Below are 22104 nucleotides of genomic sequence, written 5' to 3'. Positions count from 1 at the left end.
CCTTCCTTGACCACCCCACTGGAAGTAGCGCTGTCTACTCTTACTTTTCATGACTGACCTCCCTTATGGGCTGAGTGCTCTTTCCAGTCTGAAGTTGTCCTGTTCAGATATTTTTTCATTATTTGCTTCTCCTCTCCCATACCACTAGGACATGGGTTCCAAAAGGCTAAGGACCTCACCTGAATTGTTTCCTGCTCTATCTCTGGTATCTAGAAAAGTTGCTTGGTACATAATAGGCATCTGACAAATATTTATCTAGTGGCTGAGCTTAGAGCAAGATCAAGATAAAAATAGTTCCAGATCAATAGTTCTTCCCTTACTACTTTAAGTTCTTTTTTCCCCCATGTTCCTGGAAGATACCAGTGGACAGCCTGACTCCCCACCCCTCCCTCTGCCATCTCCCTTTCTTCCTCTTCCCTTCCTCTTCTCCACCCTCCCTCTTTTTTATTCTTCCTTCCATCACAAGAAGCATCATCCATGTTCTAGGCATTGTGCTGGGTATCAGTAGGTCCTATGGAGCTTAGATCTGTTGTGATAAAAAGCATTAAATTGACTGTTAGCATTTTAACAAGTGTTAGGAAGGAAAATCCCAAGGTGCTCTGTGTATTTATGATGGGGGACCTTCCTTAGTCTGGAGGGTGTGTATAGATGGCAAAGCTTCTTTGAGGAGATGACATTTTACCTGTGGGCTGAAAGCAGAGGAGGAGTTACAAGGGAAAGAGGTGAGGAAGAAGACTCTAGAAAATTGAACAGCATGTGCAAAGGTCCTGAGTGGGAAGGAATGCTCTGGAAGAAATGAAAGAAGGCAAATGTGGTTGAAACATGGATAGGGCCAAAGAGAAAGACTGAAGGAGTCATTTTAAGGATGTGGGGGTGCTTTTCATAAGAGCAAAGGAAACATAGGATTTAGGCTAAATGAGGACATGACCAAATTTGTGTTTAAAAGAGATCATCTTGGGGCACCTAGGTGGGTCAGGTGGTTAAGCACTAACCTTTGGCTCAGGTCATGATCTCAGGGTCCTGAGATCCAGCTCTGCATAGCATTCCCTGCTCAGCAGGGAGTCTCCTTCTCTTCCCTCTGTCCCTCCCCCCTGCTTGTGGGCTCTCATAAATAAATAAACTATCATCTTTCTTTCTTTCTTTCTTTCTTTCTTTCTTTCTTTCTTTCTTTCTTTCTTTCTTTCTTTCTTTCTTTCTTTCTTCCTTCCTTCCTTCCTTCCTTCCTTCCTTCCTTCCTTCCTTCCTTCCTTCCTTCCTTCCTTCCTTTCTTTCTTTCTTTCTTTCTTTCTTTCTTTCTTTCTTTCTTTCTTTCTTTCTTTCTAAGAGAGAGAGAAAGAGAGATCATTTTGACTGCCTCCAGGAGGAAGCACGTGTAGGATGCACAACATTGAATTTGGGAGACCAGCTGAAAGACTATGGCAGTGGCCCTGCTGAAAAATGCTGGTGGCTCAGATGCTGTGTATCCCCTATTCTAACAGACAGCCATTGTGTCAATGATATTTCATAGGTTGTCAAGTGAAGGCATCTCCTAACACGCTCTATGCAGCTGGGCAGTGCAGCAGTTGGCATAGCCTTCTTGGAAGGGGCATCTCTCAAAATAAAAAAGGAATTTGCAGTGTGGGATTGTGAGATAATGAAACAATGGAACAGAAGTGCAAAGATGATTCTAAGAAGTTCGCTGCAGTGCTGATTATGGTAGTCAAACCTGGGCAACAGTTAGATGGCCCTTATCATGGCATGACTGCCCATACACCCACGTTCTGCACTTCAGAACAGTGATGATACAGATAGTTATGGACATGAGAGAATGTCTGCAGTATCTTTTTAAGGGGGAAAACAAAGTTATAGAAATTATAATCCTATTTCTGTAAATAAACAGACAAGTGTGCTCTGGCTTTCAGGAAAACGTAGAAATGATTCTTCGAGTATTTCCTCGTGTAAGAAACTCTGTAAATTCGCTCTCACTCAGGCAAGAGAAAAAGGGAACTATTCCAGGGGATGGTGTAGGTGGACTCTTGCTAAGACTCGGGGCTGGGGCAAAGTGTCCTTGAGGTCTCTCTCACTCACACTATTGGTTTTAGAACTATCCTTAAATGCTAAAGGAAATCTTAAAAAATGATTACTTGTTTATTTAAAGCAATGTCCTCCATTTCATGAGTACTCAGCAGGCTATGTAGATAGTGGCAAAGAGCACTGGCTCTGGAGTGAGCCCTAAGGTGCACCCCAGCTCTGAGTGGGACTTTAATAGGTCATTGAGCCTTGCGGAAGGTTGTCATCTTCACTAGCGCAAAGGTACATATCTCACAGGGTTTTCCAAAAGCCAGCTGAGATTCATATTTTAGCTCAATGCCTGGCACATCTTAGGTGCTGTGTAAATGCTGAGAAATTGTTATCGTTGTTCTCTTAGTACATACCTGCTCCCAGGCACCTGACGTGTTCTTGATTTTAATTGACTTTTACCCCCTTGGAGAACCCATTCAAGAAGGGATAGTGGAGAGATAAAAGCCCTGGGGTGTAAGTAAGAGGCCTGGCCATTTTGAATTCTCAGTTTTCCATGAACCCTCTGTGTAAGAGTTAGTACCATGTAGCCCCACAAAGCTAAGCATCTTTAACTTTAAAGATAGAAGGTTAGGCTGAGCCAGCTTCCATCTCTATAAATCTGAGACTGCATGGCCTACGGTCCTGATAAAACCTATGTGACCCCTTGTTGAGACTTCCAGGTAGAGACCCTTATCTGTGTGCCCTCGGCTGGAAGCGATCTTTCATGAACTAATAAGAAAGAATTCTGTTTCTGTTTGCTTTCTGACCCCCTTACACCAACTGATAGGCCTGCATAATGCTGTTATCAACAATTTATGGTCACCTCAATGCCATGCTCTTAACAGCAAAGCTAATCACATTTTAAGCTTTTTGAGTTTTTCTCCTTCAAATAATTGCTTGGCTTTCCTGTCTAACAAATCTTGAAATGATAGTTTGATTCTTTGGTGCAGGAGAACTGGAAGATGGTTCTGGTCAATCCCAGCGATTTCTGCCCCAAACAGGGACCTATTAGGAGGAAATGGCAGTGGCCCACTTTTTCTCTTTTTTGTAAGGTGCTGTGGGCCTTGGCTCTGGATGGTTCAATATTGGCCGACTTATTGCTTCCTCTTCTGTGGGTATCTCTGAAATTATCCATAATTCAAAGTTTATTACCAGCATTTTCCGATTACATTTCTTAGTGAGTTGTTCTCAGAGATATGATTGGTTGGGTATTGGGAAAAGAAATACAAGAAGAAAAAAAAACGATTGCAATGAAATAAAACTTCAGTCTTGGTAGACTATATTTCTTTTCTTTTTTTGGAGACTCATAAAGTCCTTTGTCCTATCAAAGTCATTAAAATGTCCTGTAGTCAAGAAACTGTTTCCACGTAGTTTAATATACTTTGGTGAATAATGTTTTTTTTTTTTTTTCTCCTCTTGTGAATGATGATTTGTGTTAAAACACTTCTTAGCATCTTGGTGAGAGTTTGGAAAATACTCTAGATTGCGCTGTTGACCCTTTGAGCACAACTGAACCCTAATTGTAGCTTCTATCTATAAGAGCTCTTGAGAAGCAGTTGACCTTGACCTCCAATTACCTAGCTGAGGGGTGACTGCATGAGTTCTTCGGTGGAAGTTCACTGTCTCTCCCTCCTTCCCTACCACATGGCGAGCACCCCTTGAGGTTCTGTGAGATGTCTTCTCTCCCCAGCTTCTTAGGCCTTAATGGAGCTGACTTTGGCTTCCAGGATCAGAGGCGAGGGTCAGCAGAACTTCATCTTGCTCCAGCCTCCTACCTTTCTAGCAGCTCTGGGGCAGGCCAGAAGTCAAGAGGCTTTTCTGGCTCCTGAAATCCAGGTCTCCTGTGCCTTCTTGTTCTTCCCTCATTTGGAATCTGGGCTGTCTGCTTCCTGTCTTTGCCTCATCTTCCTTCTACTTGCTGACCCAGGGGTAGTGTTGCATGTGTCCCTTTAGAGACTGGCTTTGATCTTATTTTTGAGATAGTCACTCTGGAAAGCCAGGTAGTGATCCTATTTGAGAGAAATCAAGAGTTATAGGAAACTTCCCAATAAAGAGAAACCCAGGAAGACATTTTGCCCCTGTTGTATGCTTGAGCATGCCGGTTCACTAGGGCTGAGGTGACCAAGTACTACACACTCGGTGGACTACACAACAGATACTTACTCTCTCACTGTTCTAGGCTAGATGTTCAAAGATCAAGACATAGGTAGATTTGGCTCCTTCTGAGAGCTGTGGGAGAGAATCTATTCTGTGCCCATTTCCTAGCTCCTGGTGGTTTGCTAGCCATCTTTGGTATTCTTTGACTTGCAGACATATCAGTTTGCTTTCTGCCTTCGTTGCCACATGGTGTTCTCCCTGTGTTTTTGTTTGACTCCAGATTTCCCCCTTTTTATGAGGACATGGGTTGGATTGGATTAAAGCTTACCTCATTTTAACTTGATTACCCCTATCAAGACTCTATCTATCTTTAGGTCATATTCTGAAGTGCTGGTGGGGGTAGGGGTTAGGACCTCAACCTATGAATTTGGCGGTGGGGGGGAGGGGACACAGTTCAACCCATAACATTGAGCATGAGGGAGCACCAGAGTAGTGATGATACACATAGCATCCCCTACTCCTGATGGAAAACGGGAGTGAGGGTGCTGTTGACATTACCTTGCCAAGACCCGTGGGAGGCTGTGGTTTACCCATCAGCTGGAACATCATACAATTTGTATCTATCCTTTGTTTAATGCTCGTAGAGCATCAAGCAAGTTTATATAAATTATCTCATTAAATCCTTAGAGAACCACCCCTCTTCACTTAGACTCCTGCCAAACTCCTCACGGTGTCTGCCCTCATCCCTCTGACAGAGTCTTCAGTCACTTCCCTCCTATTTTCCTGCTCCATCCCTACAGGTACTCTTGCTGTTCCTTGAACAGACTACCTCACTTGGTGTCTCCTCTGCCCAGCATGCCTACCACTCATCCCATACCCTCCCATTCTTAGCTGCCTTCAAAGGCTCAGGTCAAAGAAGACTTTGTTGACCATCCTGTTTAAAATGACAATACACCTCCCAAAACTCCTTGCCCCTTCCTTGCTTTATTTTTCTCTGTAGCACTTGTCATCAAAGGAATTCTGTGATTTTCTTTGTTGTTGTTGCTTATTATCAGTCTCTACATTGGAAGGTAAGCTCCAAGAGGGCAAGGATTTTTGTTTTCCTTTTTTTTTTTTTTTTTTTTTTTACTGAGGTTGCCTTAGCCCATCAAATAACATTTAGTGTACTGTAAGGGTTCAGCATATATCTTTTTAATGAACGGATGAGTGATTGGAATAAGTGTTAATAACCTAAATCCCAGATAAGGAAATAAATTCAGAGTGCTAAAGACCAAGGATACACAGAAAGGGGAGGCGGGGCCACAATGCAAATCTACACTCCAAGAGATGCATAAATGAAAACCACAGTGAGGTATCACCTCACCCCAGTGAGATGGCCACTATCTGCCAAAGAGAAAATAACAAGCTCTGGGGAGGATATGGAGAGATTGGAGCCCTCCGACACTGTGGTGGGATTTTAAGATTGTATGACTGCTGTGGGAAACTATAACTACCATATGACCTGCATTTCTACTTCCAGATATATGTTCAAAAGAATTGAAAGCAAGGCCTCAAAGAGATATTTGCACACCCATGTTCACAGCAGCACAGTTCCCAAGGGCCAAGAGGTGGAAGCAACTTCACTGTCTGTTGACAGATAAATGGTTTAAGAAAATGTGATGTATATGTTCAATGGAATAATGGTCAGCCTTAAAAAAGAAGGAAATTCTGACATTTCCTATTATATGGAAGAATCTCGAAGACATTATATTAAGTGAAATAAGACAATCACAAAAAGACAAATACTGTAGGATTCCATTTTTATGAGGTACCTAAGCTAGAAACAGAAAGTCGGAAGGGGGTTAACAGTCGGAGGAGGGAGGCGGCAAGGCAAGTTCTTGTTTAACGGGTATCAAGTTTCAGTGCCATAGATGAAAGAAGTTCTGGAGATCTGTTTCACAACAATAGGAACATACCTGACACTGATCTGCACATTTAAAAATGGTTAAGATGGTTAAATAAATAAATAAATAAATAAATAAATAAATAATGATAGATATCTAGATAACATCAAATTAAAAAAAATATTTGCTCACTGGAATAAAATGGAGGGTTGCATTGCAGAAAATGGCAACTAATAAATGCAGAAGGAATATAAAAAGACAAAGCCAAAACCACTCATAGTCTGCAGCCTCCTGGGGTGTTGCCTCTTGGGCATGTCTTCTGGGTGCTGGCAAAGGTCTGTATCAGATGTAATGACCTCACCAAGAGCTGTTTCTGTTTAGAACCAGGAGGGCCTGGCTCTGGGCCTCAGCATGAAACCAAATAGTGCCATCTCAGGCTCGTTGAATGCCCTTCCCTTCACAAAGAGTAATCCTTCACCCAAGAGGAATCCGGTATCAGGGAGATAGGCCAAGCCCATATAGAAAAATCAAGGGCAAATGCATTTGCTGTGTCTCCGGCAGAGGCACTTCTACACCACAGCCAGGCCATCCCATAGAATGTGCTGGTGAATTGTTGGGGGAGTTTCTCAGAGCAGTTAGGGCAGGAAGTATAGAAGAGCTTGCATTGGGCAAGAGTCAAAAACAGGGCCTGAACCAATGTCTATCAATATTACCGACCCAGGAGATTGTTTTCCAACCAGGGATTGAAAGACAGGGTGCTCCTGGAGGGAAGGGGGGGAAGTCCCTTGGGGAGTCTAGGAGCCCAGGGTGTGCCCAAGAATGCCTGGGGTGCAGGCATGGGGGCATCTGTAGGGACACCACACATGTCCGTCCAACAGAGCCCGTGTCTACCTCCACCCCAAAGCTGTGCCCAGGCAGGTGTCGGGAAGGCCTCCCACACCCTCACAGCCAGGGGACAGCAATTTGCCAGGATGCTTGTTGGCAGCTGAGGCTGCAAGGGAGGGGGAAAGGGACATGTTTTTTGAAATCATGGTCTCAGGAGGAATCCTCAAGTTTGGATGGTGATGGTTAATTTTATGTGTCAGTCTGACTGGGTAGGCAATGAAGTGCTCAGATATTGGGTCATGCATTATTCTGGGCATTTGTGTAAGAGTGTTTTGGGGATGAAATTAGCATTTGCATTGGTAGACTGAAGAAAGTCTTAATTGCTCTTACCAATGTAGATGGGCCTCGTCCAATTAGTTGAAGTCCTGGGTAGAGGGAGACCTGGGTGGCTCAGTGATTGAGCGTCTGCCTTTGGCTCAGGTTGTGATCCCGGGGTCCTGGGATTAAGTCCTGTATCAGTCTCTCTGTAGGAAGCCTGCTTCTCCCTCTGCCTGTGTCTCTGCCTCTCTCTCTCTCTGTGTCTCTCATGAATGAATAAATAAATAAAATCTTAAAAGAAGAAGAAGAAGAAGTCGTCGTCGTCCTGGGTAGAACAAAAAGGCTCACTGTCCTCAAGTAAGAGAGTTCTTGCTTGAGCTCCTTTGTCCTGGTCATTAGTTTTTTCCTGCCTTCAGACTTGAAGGGAAACATTCGAAATTTCTGGGTCTCAACTTGTCAGCCTTTGGAGTGGACCTAAACCACCTGCCCTCGTGGATCTCCAACTTGCCCATTCACCCTGCACATGTTGGGATTTGCCTGCCTCCATAACCACAGGAACCAATCCTTATAATCAGTACCCACTGCCCCATACATACATATGTGTGCACGCATACACACATTCACAGATACATATACATACACACATCCCTTTGGTTCAGTTTCTCTGCAGAACCCTGACTAATGCATGGCCTAGGCTAGGAGGTAGGATATCCATGCCCATGAGCCAAATCCAGCCTGCACCTGTTGTTGTACAGCCAACATGAATTAAGAATGGTTTTTACCACAAATATTTGTCATCAGTGTGATGATCGTCTCACTAACCTTGAACTCCAAGTAGGGGATGTCCCACCATCCTTGCATTCTTCTCATTAGTAGGCCCATATTACTAACAATAACACATACTTGGAAATTCATCAATAGAAAATAGTGGAAATTTGTTTTCTCTCCTCTTTTTTTTTTTTTTTTTCCAAATATAAGCTCTTTGCCCAGCATGGGGCTTGACCTCACAACCCCAAGATCAAGAGTCACATTTGGGATGCCTGGGTGGCTCAGTGGTTGAGTGTCTGCCTTTAGCCCCAGGGTGTGATCCCGGGTCCTGGGATCGAGTCCCACATTGGGCTCCCTGCCTATGTCTCTGCCTCTCTCTCTCTCTGTGTCTCTCATGAATAAATAAATAAAACCTTTAAGAAAACAGAGTCACATTATCTACCGACTGAGACATCCAGGTGCCCCATTTTTTCTCTTCTTATATAAGTATCTGGTTAACATTCTTGATTTTATCTCTTGGCCCCTATATACTGAAATATTTACTACCTCATCTTTAATGAAAAAGTGTGCCGACCCCTCACCGAAATTTTAACCTGCCCTAAGTGAAAAAATTGTGGGTACCTTGAAGACATCCAATACAATTTATTTTTTTTTGCTTTTTACACTTTAAAAAGTATCTCTGTTAATATTCTGTTAATTTTCAAGATTAAAAAATGAAATCAAAGAAATTTCCCCTGTGGGCATAATTAGAGCAAAGATTGCGTCCTTTCTGAAGGTGGATGTAGGTAAAGAGGGGGCTGCCTCTGCCAGTGGCTCTGGCTGCTGCCTTAATGCGCTGCCACAGTGGGACCTAGGCTGGATGTTGATGATGCAGCATCGGCCTTGACCTGTCCCGACCCTTCCTCCGGCTCCAAGAAGCTTGAGTCACTGCAGTGGTGTTTCCCATTGCTTCCTCTCGTTGGCTGCCCTTCAGCCCTCCCTACGAAGCCATCTTGAATGCGTCTTGGAGCGTGCTTTGCTGATGGCGGAAAAGATGAGGACAGGGCCAGCTTCAGAAGGCGCTATTGAAAGTCCCAGCTGCTGCACACTACCCACCTTCTGCAGCCTTGCTTACCAGGTGACACCCGGGAGCCTTTCTGTCCAAGGTCACTGAGGTCATCTTGACCACCAAGCAGGCTCTGTCAGTGATGGCCTTGTCTGCCCCCCGGCCCTGTGTGGTGGGTTTTACAAGCACACCTAAACAGGGAAGCAGTCATGCTCACAGACAGGTCAGGTTTTTCTTCTGCTAGTTAAGCTAAGAGGAGACCTACTCTTGTGTTCCTCCGAGAGGTAAGACTCTGGACCCCAGAGTCAGAGATGGGACTCTTGACCTGCAAAACATGGCTTGTCAGGCAGTCTGGTTTTGAAGGAATTTGTCGCCTACCCCAGGGCTTTTGCACTTGGCTCTTACAGTTGGCTTGGAACACTCTTGCCCACACTCTTGGCATGGCTGAGTCTTGCTCAAACTTTAGATCTCAGGTTAAATTTTTAGATTCTCTGATAACCCAGCTGAAAGTATCATAACTCACCCCAATTTTTCATTTATTTACCATATGTCATAAAGTGTCCTGTGTGTCCAGAAACTATTCAAACAAACAAACAAACACCCCAATGGCCCAAACCCCTGGTTATTTGCAGTGTGTCAAAGTTCAGCATGCACCTGAGTCATCTGGAGGGTTTGTAAAACAGATACCTTGACTGCTGAGTATCTGAGTCAGCCAGTCTTGCTGGAGCTCAAGAATCTACATTTCCAGGTGATTCTGGGGCTGTTGGTCCCGGGACCCCACTGGTGGGTAATTCTCTCAGACCTGTGCTTGTTTCCTTATCATGATTTGCAAGTCTTTTTCTTTGTTTGTTTACTTGTGTTTCTTTTTCTGAATGGGCACTCCTTGAGGGGGATCATCTCTGCCTAGCCGCCAGGGAAGCCCTGGTGTTGCAGAGTGACCAGCACATAGTAGGTGCTCTGTGGACACTTGAATGGGTAAGGCCAGCACGCAGCAAGAAAAAGCCTCTCATTGCTCTTCCTCCCTGCATATACCCATCTTGACTTAGCTGCTTCCAATATCCATGAGAAATCTTGGCAGGAGAGACAAGTAGAACCTCAGTCAGCTTCTCGCCCCCAGTGAGCACTTCATGTATTTAGGTTACTTTGGTAAAATCAGTGCTTTAGGATACAGGGGTTAAGATTGCAGAGTGGGTGAATGTATTAGAGATAAAAGTGAGAGACAGGTGGAGATTATGTAATGGTAGGTGTCCATAAGTATAGGATGGGTGTTAGGATGAAGGATTTTGCAATCAGAGACCCTGTTGCATTTAAGCTGCTGGGGAGTCATTCATTCATTCATTCATTCATTCATTTATTTATTTATTTATTTATTTATTTATTTATTTATTTATTTATTTATTTCTGGGGAGTCTTTTAAAAAGAGTTCCTAGAATCTGGACAGGGAGATCAGTCTTGCTGAGAGCCATCTTCGTGCCTAGGTGTTTCAGATTAGAGAGAACTCCATGCGGTGCAATCTCCTGAGAGCAACAAGAGGCAAGCCAATCAGCTTTACCTCATGCCTGGAGATAGATCCCTGTCCTCTGCTGGTTAGAGCCCAAAGTATCTTTGTAACTTACAACTAGACACCTTAAGTTTTCTGAAGAATGTTTTGGAACTTGGTACCATTTGCAATTTTTCATTGCTTGAGAGATACAAAGCATCTTAGTCTGTTCTGACTGCTGTTAAAAAATACCACAGCTTAAAAACAACAGGAATTTATTTCTCACAGTTGTGGAGGCTGGAAGTCCAAGATCAGGGCGCCAGCATGGCTGAGTTCCAGTGAAGGCCCCTTGTGTGTTGTAGATGACGGCCTCCTCACTGCATCCTCACTCGGCAGAAGTGGGGAGGGAGCTCTCCGGGGCCTCTTTTATAAGAGCACTAATCATATGAGCAATCGCCTCACAGAGGTCTCACCTCCTAATATCATCTCCTTGGGGGTTAGGTTTCAATGTATGAATTTTAGGGAATACAAACATTCCATTTGTAACACCAAGGCAGGCGTGAGCCCCCTTGCCCAGGCACGAGCAGTCCCCAAGCCCAGGAGACATTGGCATAACTTATTTTCTCAGCACCTAAATTAATAAAAGCGTCCTCAGCTCAAATGAAGGGACACTGGCCTCATTTTGCCGTGGATCCATTTTATCCATTTTACCTCAGATCAGAACCAACCTGGTGTCTGAGACTGCTTTTGCAAAATCTGTGAACCCAAATAAATAAAAATTGGCATATGTATTCATGTTCTGATTGAAAATGTGCATAGGTCTCAACAATGCTTGCATTAATCTGTGCTGTTAGGAAGCCAAAGGGAATTTGGCTTGAGAGTTAGAAGATATAAACTAGTTTTTTTTTTTTAATTTTTATTTATTTATGATAGTCACACACACAGAGAGAGAGAGAGAGGCAGAGACATAGGCAGAGGGGGAAGCAGGCTCCATGCACCGGGAGCCCGACGTGGGATTTGATCCTGGGTCTCCAGGATCGCGCCCTGGGCCAAAGGCAGGCGCCAAACCACTGCGCCACCCAGGGATCCCTAAACTAGTTTTTAATTGTGATTTTACACATACGTTATAAAACTTACCATTTCAACCATATTCAGTGCACAATTTGGGGTACTGATTACATTCATAACGTTGTACAACCATCACCACTATCTGTTTCCAAAACTTTTCCATCACACTAAACAGAATACTTTGTGTGCATTAAGCAGTAATTCTGTACCTCGCTCCCCTGGTCCCCTGTAACAACATTTTGATTTTCTGTCTTCATAAATTTTTCTATTCTATATGTGTCATATAACTGGAATGATACCACATTTGTCCCTATATGTTTGGCTTATTTCACTCACCGTGATGTTTTTGACATTCATCCACGTTGTAACATTTATCAGGTCACCTTCCTTTTTAAAGGCTGAATAATATTCCACTCTGTGCATATACTACATTTTGTTTATTCATCTCTTAGTGGACACTTGTGTTGTTTCCATCTTTTGGCTGTTAGGAATGATATTACTGCTCCGAGCATTAGTTTACAAATACCTTTTTCAAGTCCTTGCTTTCAGTCTTTTTGGTTTACATCCAGAAATAGAATTTACTGGATCATATAGTAATTCTAGGTATAATTTTTTGAGGAACCACCAAACTGTTTCCCCAGAGTAGCTGCACCATTTCACATTCCTGCAAGTAATGTAGGTGTTTTGATTTCTCCAACTCCTCACCAACACTTGTTATTTTGTTTCTGTTTTCTTTCAATTTTGGTTTTGATAGTAGTCATTCTAGTGGGTAGGAGGTTGTGTATCTCCTTGTGGTTTCAATTTGCATTTCCCTAATGATTAGTGATGTTGAACATCCTTTCATGTGCTTATTGACCATGTGTACATCTTCTGTGGAGAACTATCTACTGAAGTTCTTTGCCCATTTTTAAATTGGGTTCTCCTTTTGTCATTGAGTTGGGTTAAGGTGGGCCCCCAATCCCATAAGATAGGAGATCTTTATATATATTCTAGATATTAAATCCATAGCAGACATATGACTTTCAAGTATTTTCTCCAGTTCTTTGTCTTTTCACTCCCTTAAGCCTGTTAGTGCACAAAGTTTTAAATTTTGATGAAGCTCAATGTATCCATTTTGTCTTTCCTTATTTATGCATTTGGTGTCCTACCTAAGAATACATTGCCAAATCCAAGGTCATGAGGATGACATGAAGATGATAGGAGATCAAGTCAGTATTAATCATGACTTTGCTTAAGATAGAACATTGGTTTGTGAATCCCCCGAATTATATGCAAAGTTTTGTAGTTTGGAGTTTTCAGGGGATCGCTATGTTCAAGATAAAGAACAAGGAAGCATCTGGCATAATATGAATTATTTGGCCTCTGCTTGGTTTAGAGTACGGTCTGCCGGTAGGTGTCCTGGCTCACCCAGTGGCAAGATCTTGACCATGTTAATTGTGTTTGGTGGAGGATCTATCATACTTGCAGGTCTTCCCTCTTTATAAATGCTAAGGATTCATGAACTTCTGTGGGTTTTAAGAAATATATTTAATATATGGCCTGTTTCTAAATGTATAACTATAAGCTTCTTTTGGAATTAGGCTTGATGTTAATTGAAGGAACGAATTCCAAGCCTGGTTTATAAAATGTACTTGTTCCTCAGGGAAATCAGGTCATGAGAACTTATGTATTAAAGAAGTGACCCTGGTACAGAGGAGGGTAAAGTAGGAAGGTTAATGGAGTAGAAAATAGACACAGTTGGCATTTCTAAAAAGACTGGGTCAAAAGAGTCAGAAAGTTGAAAAGTTGATTAAAAAACATCGGTCAAATATAAGCTTCCTTACCAAAGTACTCCTCAAAATGTCGGCTTGGAATCCAGGGAGGGGGCATGCCACATGTGCTTAAGGTAATGAAGTCCATGAATGTTGGTAACAAGGCTCAGGTCAGGGTGAAGGTGGCTCTTAGAAAATCCTTTTTTCATTAGAGCCAGTACCCTTCTCCCCAAGACTCTGCTCTACAACCACCTGGGCAGGTTTTGTTCATTCTGGGTAAATGTGAGGCATTTGCAAAACCCATGTTCCTTGTCTTAAATGCCTATTTCTCAGAAAAGGGAAAGGCTTACATTATATTTAATTAGGATGTATTGAGTTCCTCTGCGCTTCCAGGTCATCAGCGTGGAGAAACTTCTTTACGGAGGTAGATGTTTAGTGCCTTTGGAAACTTGCGGCTTCTGCTTAGGACACCTTCGAGATCACTTATGGAAGGAAGAGCTGAATGGGTGGCAGCAGGGGTTGAAAACCGCCCTCTGATACGGAGTCACCCTGTTAGTTCACACAGCAGGTCACAACTCAAGAGAGGTATTTCCAAAGGCTGGCTCATCAGAGAAGCTGTGTGGCCCTGAAACTACTTAAATTGCCTTCTTCATTATACATTCATCAGGTCAGGTTCTTTTCCTCCGGAGAGTGGTAAGACCTGGGAGGCAGGGTTTTAGCTGCAAAGGAAGGGAGGAGGAAACTTGCCTTTTCCTTGCTCCTGATCTGTGTGTTCATCATGGGTGGGTGATGGAAAAGGGAGCCTTGGATAGGGAGACACATTCTTACCAATGGTCAACTCGGTGAACTCGGTAGAGCAAATTAACTAAGCTTGCTAAGTTTATCGTCTGCAGTAGCGTAGAGATGGGAAGCAACAGGGTTATTGGCAGATTTACACCTGTGCTGGAGGAGGACATGAAATGTTTAGCAGAGGTCATGCAGATACTTAGGGACTAAATGTTTGTGTCCCCCAAATTCATGTGTGTAGAAGTCCTAACCCCCAATGTATTGCTATATGGAGATTGGGCCTTGGGGAGGTGATTAAGTTTGGATGAAATAATGAGAGTGGGGTCCCCATCATGGAATTAGTGTCCTTATAAAAAGAGAAAGAGATCAGAGCATGCTCACTCCCCCCACGATGGGGAGACAGCCATCTACAAGCCAAGAAGTGAGTTGTCATCAGAACTGATTATGCTGGCCCCTGATCTTACACTTTCTAGCCTCCAGAACTGTAAGAAATACATTTCTGTTGTTTAAGCTCCAGCTATGATACAAACAAGTATCTGGCATCTGCTGAAATATAAGCATGTCTCAACGTGAAAATCTATGAGCCCCCTGTCAGGGAAATGCTATTTCCAAGCACGATTAAGAGTGGTTGGAAAGAACTGGTTTTACCTTTGCCCTTTGACCTGTACTAGATCTTTCATTTTGAGCAAGTTGCTTTCCTAAGTCGTCTTTGGTTTCTTATCTACAAAAGAGGATAACATTCCCACCCATCTCATAGGCTATTTATGCTTAAACAAGGTAGCCCACATAAACTTTTAGCATAGCTTCTAGCACACGTTAGGTGCTCAATAAATGTTGGCCATACTGAATGAGTATTTATGGTCAAATAGAGAATTGGGCTGTTTCTTACCTCTCCAGACTTAATCACACACTTCATTCCCTTCTCCCCTCCCCCATTACTCGAACCATACTGACATTTTGTTAGTAAGTATTTGTGTGATGATTGTTTTCTTTCCCACTAGACTGTAAACTTTATGAGAACTCACTGTGGCCTTAAACCTTGTGGACACAAAAAAGTACTGTCTGAGCACATCCATGCGGGGGTTTGATGTAGCTCCCAGAACAGAGGGGTGGTAACACTTCCTCAGAGGTGAAAGTGCTAAGTCAAACCCATAATGTCTGGGGTGGCAGGTAAGAAGGAGGACTAAATGCATGGTACAACCTAATCCTAATATATTTTCATTTAGGGAGTTTCATTTGGCTTCTGAGGATTTTGGCAAGACCCACTAAATTGGTGAGCTAGTTTAACCCTGCAATAGCCCCACTGAAGTAAGAGTCCTTAATAGCCCATCTTTCATCTTAAAAGGCAGCCGAGTGCACAGAGGTCAGTGTTCCACCATTGAAAGGCAAAACCACATTACTGGCAAATCACATGCCCCCATGGACAGCACTCTTTCAGGATTAGTTGAAACTGGAAGCAAGAGCAAAATGGATCATTTAAGCAGAAAAACCCATCTGAATGAAACCCAAAGAACCATACTTTTTTTTGTAACTGCTTTAGGGAATTCACATTTAATCAAAATTGAAGACTACAGCATTTGCCATGAGAATTCTTGCATCTTATCGCGGTTTTAGTGATTTCTTTTTAATTAGTTGCAGCTCTGCAGAAATCCTAACGTGCTTAAAACAATCAGGAAACAAATAAAACTGAGAGCTGCAGTTGCTTATGGCACAACTGTGTTTGCTTCCTTGGTTTTGGGCAATTTTGCTAACAAGTGACCTGTAACCTACTTCTAAAGGTACAAGTAAATAATTATTTAGTAAAGTTTCATACTTCAGTTTATAATACTAATTAGTTCTCCAACTAGTATTCCCTAGGCAATGTATGTCGTCCTCCCTCATCACATTTATGATTCTTTTGACTTGGGATCTCCTGTTTTCATTTAAAAGATGAAAAGCTTAATTTGTGCCCCAAATTCCCGTATTTTTATGTGTCGTCTCTCATATGTTCTTGCCAGGAGAGTTAGAATACTCTGTAATTTAAAACTCAAAGGGAACTGAGCAAGATGCTTGTCATTTTGAAGCCATTACTTTTATTGCAATCATGACTGTGTTACAAGTAATAACATAACTGGAACAGACTTTTAAGTTACTTCTTGAGAAGTAGATGGAGGCACAGTGGTGACAGGTGAAGGGTTTGGCAGCAGGTGGATGTGAATTCAAAGCACATCTCTACATTCATCTGGGCACATTTCATAATCTGAGTCTAAGTTGTTGATAAGGCCATCTGCCTCGCAGAACTGCCCCACCGATTCGGTAAGATGATGAGGTGGTTTTGCACAAGCATGTCTGGTCATCGCTATCAGTGTTAAACGATAGAAATAGAATATATGCCACATACATAATTAAAGCTTTTTTAGGAGCCACATTTAAAAAAGGTGAAATTAAAAGTATTTTATTTAACCCAACATATGTGAAATATTATCATTTCAACATGCATAAAAATGGAAATGTTTTGGGTTTTTTTTTTAGTAGTCTTTTAAATCCATTTAAAAAAAAACTTATTCATGAGAGACACATATATAGAGAGGCAGAGACATAGGCAGAGGGAGAAGTAGGCTCCCTGCAGGGAGCCTGATATGGGGCTCGAGCCCCAGACCCAGGATCATGCCCTGAGCCAAAGGCAGATGCTCAATCACTGAGCCACACAGGTGCCCTTTAAATCCATTTTCTCAGAATATTTCAATTTAGGCTAGCCATATTTTAAGTGTTCAACAGCCAGATATGGCTAGTGGCTCCTGCATTGATTGGACTGTATTGTAGCACTGAATCATCAATAAATTCTTATTTCTTTCCCTTTGTATTTTAGAAGTATTGTTTAAACTTGAGTCATTCAGCCAGTTGAGTGGCTGCTATGGGGATGTGGGGATCTGTCCTCATAGTCCTGAAATTTATTTAGCTGTGAGAGGAATAACCAGTAGCATAATAACTAGAAGAGTATAGGTGCTAATGGTTGCTTGAATTTTAATTGTCATAAACATTATGGTTATAATGGGAAAAATATTCCTTGATATTAAAAATGGGCACCTAGAGATTAAACAGTGATGTCAGATGCACCTAAAAACAGCATGAAAAAAATCCATAGAATTGTCCAATTCAGTTGGCCTAATGTTTAGGATTTTGTACCTTTAGGGGAGGTCCGTGAATGGACTTTGGGAGCACAGAAGGCCTCCAAAATTATATGCAACTTATCATATGTATGTTTTTCTGTGGAGAGAATCCGTAGCTTCCAGCAGATTCTTACATGGGCCAAGGAAAGCTCAGCTGCTGAGGCCCGCCCGTTGGTTATGGTGGAAGTCCTGTTTGCACAGGAGCTAGGGTTTCACCAGTGAGAACAGAAGTTGTAAATTGTCTCTTGTCACCATTACCCAGGAAAATCCCTCAACTCGCCCACCGGCTCAGAAATGTCTGCACGGCAAGGCACTTGGGAGGCTCAGACTCACTAAAGAAATGGCAGATTCATGTCTCCTGGCTTATGCTCACTCCAGGGCATCCACTGGTGAAATGTGTTTATTTTTTGGTTGAGGGCACAGGGCTGAATGCATCTGAGTTAACTGTGTATATGACAGCTACCTCTCTCTCCCATGTGGCCATGGCAAAAAGAGCTGCGGGAATAGGATGTAGGTTCCGAATTCAAATCTCCATTTGTTTATTAAATGAGCCACACTGGTCTCCTCGAGCCTCTTGCTTGTGGATAAGATGATGATTTCTGGAGTGCCTTCCAAAGTTTTTCTAGATTTGATTTGCCAAGGTAGATTTGGAAACCTCCTATCACCTTGCAAATTACGACCCAATGTATTTATATGATAAAATGATTTAAAACAGAAGTTGTAAAAGGGATCTAGAATTGGATTTAAATGTCTACTGTTTTTAATTTCCCTCTACTTTTTCATCAGTGGCACTGGCTGACTCCTCTAAATCTGGAGGCAGGTGGGGAGTCTGATAAGAAACTCCTCCACTTGACTTTGAGGTGAAACCCCTTTGCTTGACTCTGATGGCACAGGACCATCTAGGCTGGTGCTCCTCGTTCTTGTGTGTTCTTCCAAGTGTCTTGTAGTAGTGTTTATTCTCTGGGACACATTAGGAAGAAAGGCGTGAGGTAAGAGCGTTGTCGATGAGCTGCTTCTGGGGGCCAGGGATCTGCTTCTGTCAGTGGGCAGACTTGGAGAATATTGGAAAACCATGGCCCTAATAGTGCACCTTTTGCAAACACTTGTCTTTGGAGGGTTGTTTACATAACACAGCAGATGTAATTATCTTTGCAGCACCTGTTCTGGAAGAGGCAATGAGGAGACACCATTAGCGCTTCCGTGTCTTACTTTCACTTAAGTTGTTCTATGGCAAGTGTGACTGACGACTAGTTAGCCTCAAGATTTTGGACCCAAAGAAGGAATTCTGGTTGGAGGAGGGCATAGGGGAGTTACCTACGAGCTGCCTAAACACCTGGTCATATTCATCTTTTTTTTTTTTTTTTGTCAGATCAGTAAGCCAGATGTCTGGCATCATGGCAAAATGAAATGGACATCCTTTCTCATCCTATCTGTATTTTGTATTTTCAGTAGGTATTACAGCTGCAATCGGTGTCATCACTATAACTAGGGAACAGCTATAGGAAATTCATTATTTAAAATCCTGGGGGTTGTTGAGATTCTGAAAGATACCAGTTTTAAAACGCATCCACTTTGGTGACCTATGTTATTCCGTGAACACATGAAATAGTTTGTAGCAATGAGAAGTTGGGTCCAGTCACCCAGAGTCGTTTTTACCAGCAGGCAGTAATGGTTGCAATAGACCGAAGAGATTTCATTGTAAACGTGACCCTGTCTGATAAACTTGCTCATACTTATTCTTGCTTTCAGGATAACTGGGCCAGGCTGAGGCCTTCTGCAAGACAGCAGTCAGAATGCAGGCTTCAGTGGTGAGTCTGATTTCTTCTTCTTCTTCACCGACAGAAATTTGTTTTAGGTCTGTCTTTGGGTTCTGGGCAGAATGAAGGTACTGGATGATTCAAAAGACTCAAATATTCCCAAGGAAGTAGATAATGTATTGGAAGAAAAAAGAAACACCGCCAAAGGCTTTTTATTTTATAAGTACCACTGCAAAAAATGAGGAATCACTTCAAAACATATCAAATAGAAAATAATAATTTATTTTAACTTCATCTTACTTAATGTTTGTTAACTAATCATGATTTCATGAGCTTGCTTGTAAAACTCTGTCCCTTCAAATCTACAAAGCAAAGGTTTACTACAATGAGCACTTAAAATTCCACAAACCACCTCCATCCACAACTTCCCTGTACATGCAAATTCTTCCATGGGGCTGCAATATTTGCAAACATGCTTTAAACTTCCGTAAAGCTGCATGGTATTTTGCTTTCTGGTAAAACCTTTACACTCTCTTGGGAACTTTAACCAGAAAAAAAAAAAAAAAAGAAAAAAGTTTAAATGTGTATCCCAACTCTAAAACACTGCTGGTTTGGTTATGTGTCATGAACCACACAGTTTGGGAGTTTTGAGTTGAAACCTCGACCCTCAATCATGTATTAATGGTCACTCCTATGAAACACGTTGAACAAAGTAACGTAAAATAGGGTTCCATTAAAAATACACACTGGCAGTTTGTATTCGTGTTTTCGGCAGGAGAAAAAAAAAAGCGTGTTTAACTTTTTCATATGAATATAGTTTAGACAAATTATTCTGTGAAAGTATGCTTAATAAAAGATCTTTCTGAAATTTAAACACTTTATGTAAAAGGTAGCGAGTAAAAAAGTACAATTGCTATTTTGGAAAGAAAAAAGAAAGAAAGAAAGAAAGAAAAAGCTCTGTTTGTTAATATTGCCTTCCAAGACAGTTAAGGGTGGTTTCTCTCCACTTAAAATAGAGCTATCGACACCCGGAGCTGCAGAGCTGGCCAGTTTTCGACTATAAACAGGATGACCGTCTTTAATCTTATATACAAAGAAACAAAAACAAAAAACAAAAAACTTGCCGCATTGAACGAGGCAGGAATTTCTACCCCAATGGTAGCGTTCTCTCTTATGTACACGACGCAGGAGTGGGGGGGGGGGGGAAGAAAAATTTATACAGTAGTCACGGATAAGAAGGAATTGTAGACTCTCGTGCCATCCGGGGATTTCGTGCCGTGGGTCAGGAGTTCTTGGATCGTCATCCAATTGTCAAATATCTTTTTGTTCCTCTTCTTCATCATCTTCTTGTGGCTCAGTTCCAGGATGCTCACCTCCCTGCGGTCGTCGGCCGCCTGCTGCTCGCGCAGGCACTCGAGCCGGCTCTGCATCATGAACTCGCGCCGCCGCCGCTGCTCCTTGGCCTTCACCACGTGCTGCTTGCGCTCCTCCCGGCTCCAGTAGCGGCCCAGCTTCAGCTCGCTCACCGCGTCGTCGTCCGTGGTCATGCCGCTGCGCTCCTCGCGGATCTTGAGCGCGCGCTCGCGCAGCAGGCGGTCGCGCACCGGCCGCTTGGTGATGTAGCGCGAGCCGTCGCTGCGCACCTTGACCTTCCACTCCAGGCGGGCTCCGGCCGCGCCGGCGGGGGCCAGGTCCTTGCACATGCTCACCAGGCTCATCTGGCTCTGCGCGTACTCCACGGCCGACTTCTGCTGGATGAGCTGCATGTAGCTCTGGTAGTGCTGCGCGTGCGCCGGGATGTGCGCGTGCTTGTAGGGCGAGCGCGGGAAGGGCGCCGCGGAGGGGCTCCCGGGGCTCCCGGGGCTCCCCGGGCTCCCGCCGTCGTCGCCGGGCCGCCGCTCCCGCTCCCGCTCCGGGGCCGGGCCGGCCTCCAGCTCCCGCGGGGCCGGGGGGCCGAGGCCGGCGCCGCCCGCCTCGGCGTCCTCGGTGATGGAGAGCAGGCTCTTCGGCGCGGCCGGCCCGTAAGCTTCCGTGCTGCCTGCGCCGCTGCCGCCCTCCGCCGCCCTCCGCAGGGAGTTGTCGGGCGACAGCTCCAGGGTGAGCGGGGTGCTCCGGCAGCTCTCCCCCGTGTTGTAGGCGCTCGAGCTGTCCTTGTCCGACTTCTCGGGGAGCTCGGTGATGTCCGACAGCTCGTGCCTGCGGACGTCGACGCTGGTGTTGTAGTTGCGGAAGCCGCTGTGGTGCAGCATCCACGACTCGCGGTACTGCTCCCGCAGCTGCTGCATCTTGTGCGCGCGCACGATGCTCAGGCACTCCAGCTCGATGCTGCGCAGCTCCTCGTTGAGCAGCTCCAGCTCCTTGTCCACGCTCTCGGGGTCGCTCTTGCTGGCGTCCAGGTACAGGCCGTACGGGCTGCTGCTCTTGGCCTGGCACTTGAGCTCCAGCAGCTCCCGGAAGCGCTCGCACTCGTCCGCCGGGATGCCCAGGTAGTCGGCGTCCGCGCAGTCGGCCGACAGGAAGGACTCGCTGCTGAACGGCAGGTCGCCGCTGCCCAGGGTGTCCTGGCTGCACGTGAGCTTCCTCTGCCCGGCCAGCGGGGTGGACGAGGCCGTGGCGTCGTCGCCGTTGTTCTCTTGCTCCGAGCTCTCGTCGTTGCGCGTGCTCTCGTCCGTGCGTCCCACGCCGCTGTCCTTCTCGTGCTGGTTGGACAGGATGGTGGCCGTGTCCGTGGTCCCCCCGTCTTCCTCATGCTTCTTCTGGAACGAGAGCAAACAAACGGCCGCGGTGAGGGAGGCCTCGCGCCGCAGTTTCCCGGGGGCCCCCGCCTTTCCTGCGGGTCACGGGCTGCCGGACAGGGCAGGCTGTGCAGCGCTCAGGCGGAGAGGCAGGGCATGGTGTCCGTACCTGGCCGTGAGGCGGGCCTACCCGGGCTAAACACCTATCTCCTCCTCCTCCTCCTCCTCCTCAGTTCTCCCACCTGTAGGACGAGGAGAGTAGTCCCCTTACCTCAGTGGATGACCCTAGCCATCCATTCTGGGCGGTGCACACTGGGCGGGGGTGGGGGTGAGGGGGGCAGGAGGCATTCAGCAGGACCCTGATGATGCAGGTGGCACAGAAGGAAGCTAAAGGGATCTGAG

At 44.5% G+C, this 22104-nt stretch overlaps 1 protein-coding gene and 1 long non-coding RNA gene across 5 annotated transcripts in view; one reads left to right on the top strand and one right to left on the bottom strand.

Annotated features, from left to right (window-relative positions):
• The window catches only part of LOC111091268, a 219186-nt gene that overhangs the window by 170961 nt on the left and 26121 nt on the right, over nt 1–22104 (top strand). The window contains exon 3 of the long non-coding RNA XR_005374721.1: nt 18960–19018. This is a non-coding gene — a long non-coding RNA (uncharacterized LOC111091268). The remainder of the gene's footprint in view (nt 1–18959; nt 19019–22104) is intronic.
• Nucleotides 19229–22104, bottom strand: part of PDZRN3 (PDZ domain containing ring finger 3) — a 237565-nt gene continuing 234689 nt past the window's right edge. For all 4 annotated transcript variants that reach the window (XM_038565837.1, XM_038565840.1, XM_038565839.1 and 1 more), the window contains one exon: nt 19229–21723. In XM_038565837.1, the coding sequence (XP_038421765.1) occupies nt 20182–21723 (1542 nt within the window). In that variant the 3' untranslated portion in view covers nt 19229–20181. The remainder of the gene's footprint in view (nt 21724–22104) is intronic.

Source organism: Canis lupus, chromosome 20 (genome assembly GCF_011100685.1).
Source record: "Canis lupus familiaris isolate Mischka breed German Shepherd chromosome 20, alternate assembly UU_Cfam_GSD_1.0, whole genome shotgun sequence".
Lineage (NCBI taxonomy): Eukaryota > Metazoa > Chordata > Mammalia > Carnivora > Canidae > Canis > Canis lupus.
The sequence above is the reverse complement of the archived record's forward strand: the minus strand, read 5'-3'. Positions and strand labels throughout refer to the sequence as shown.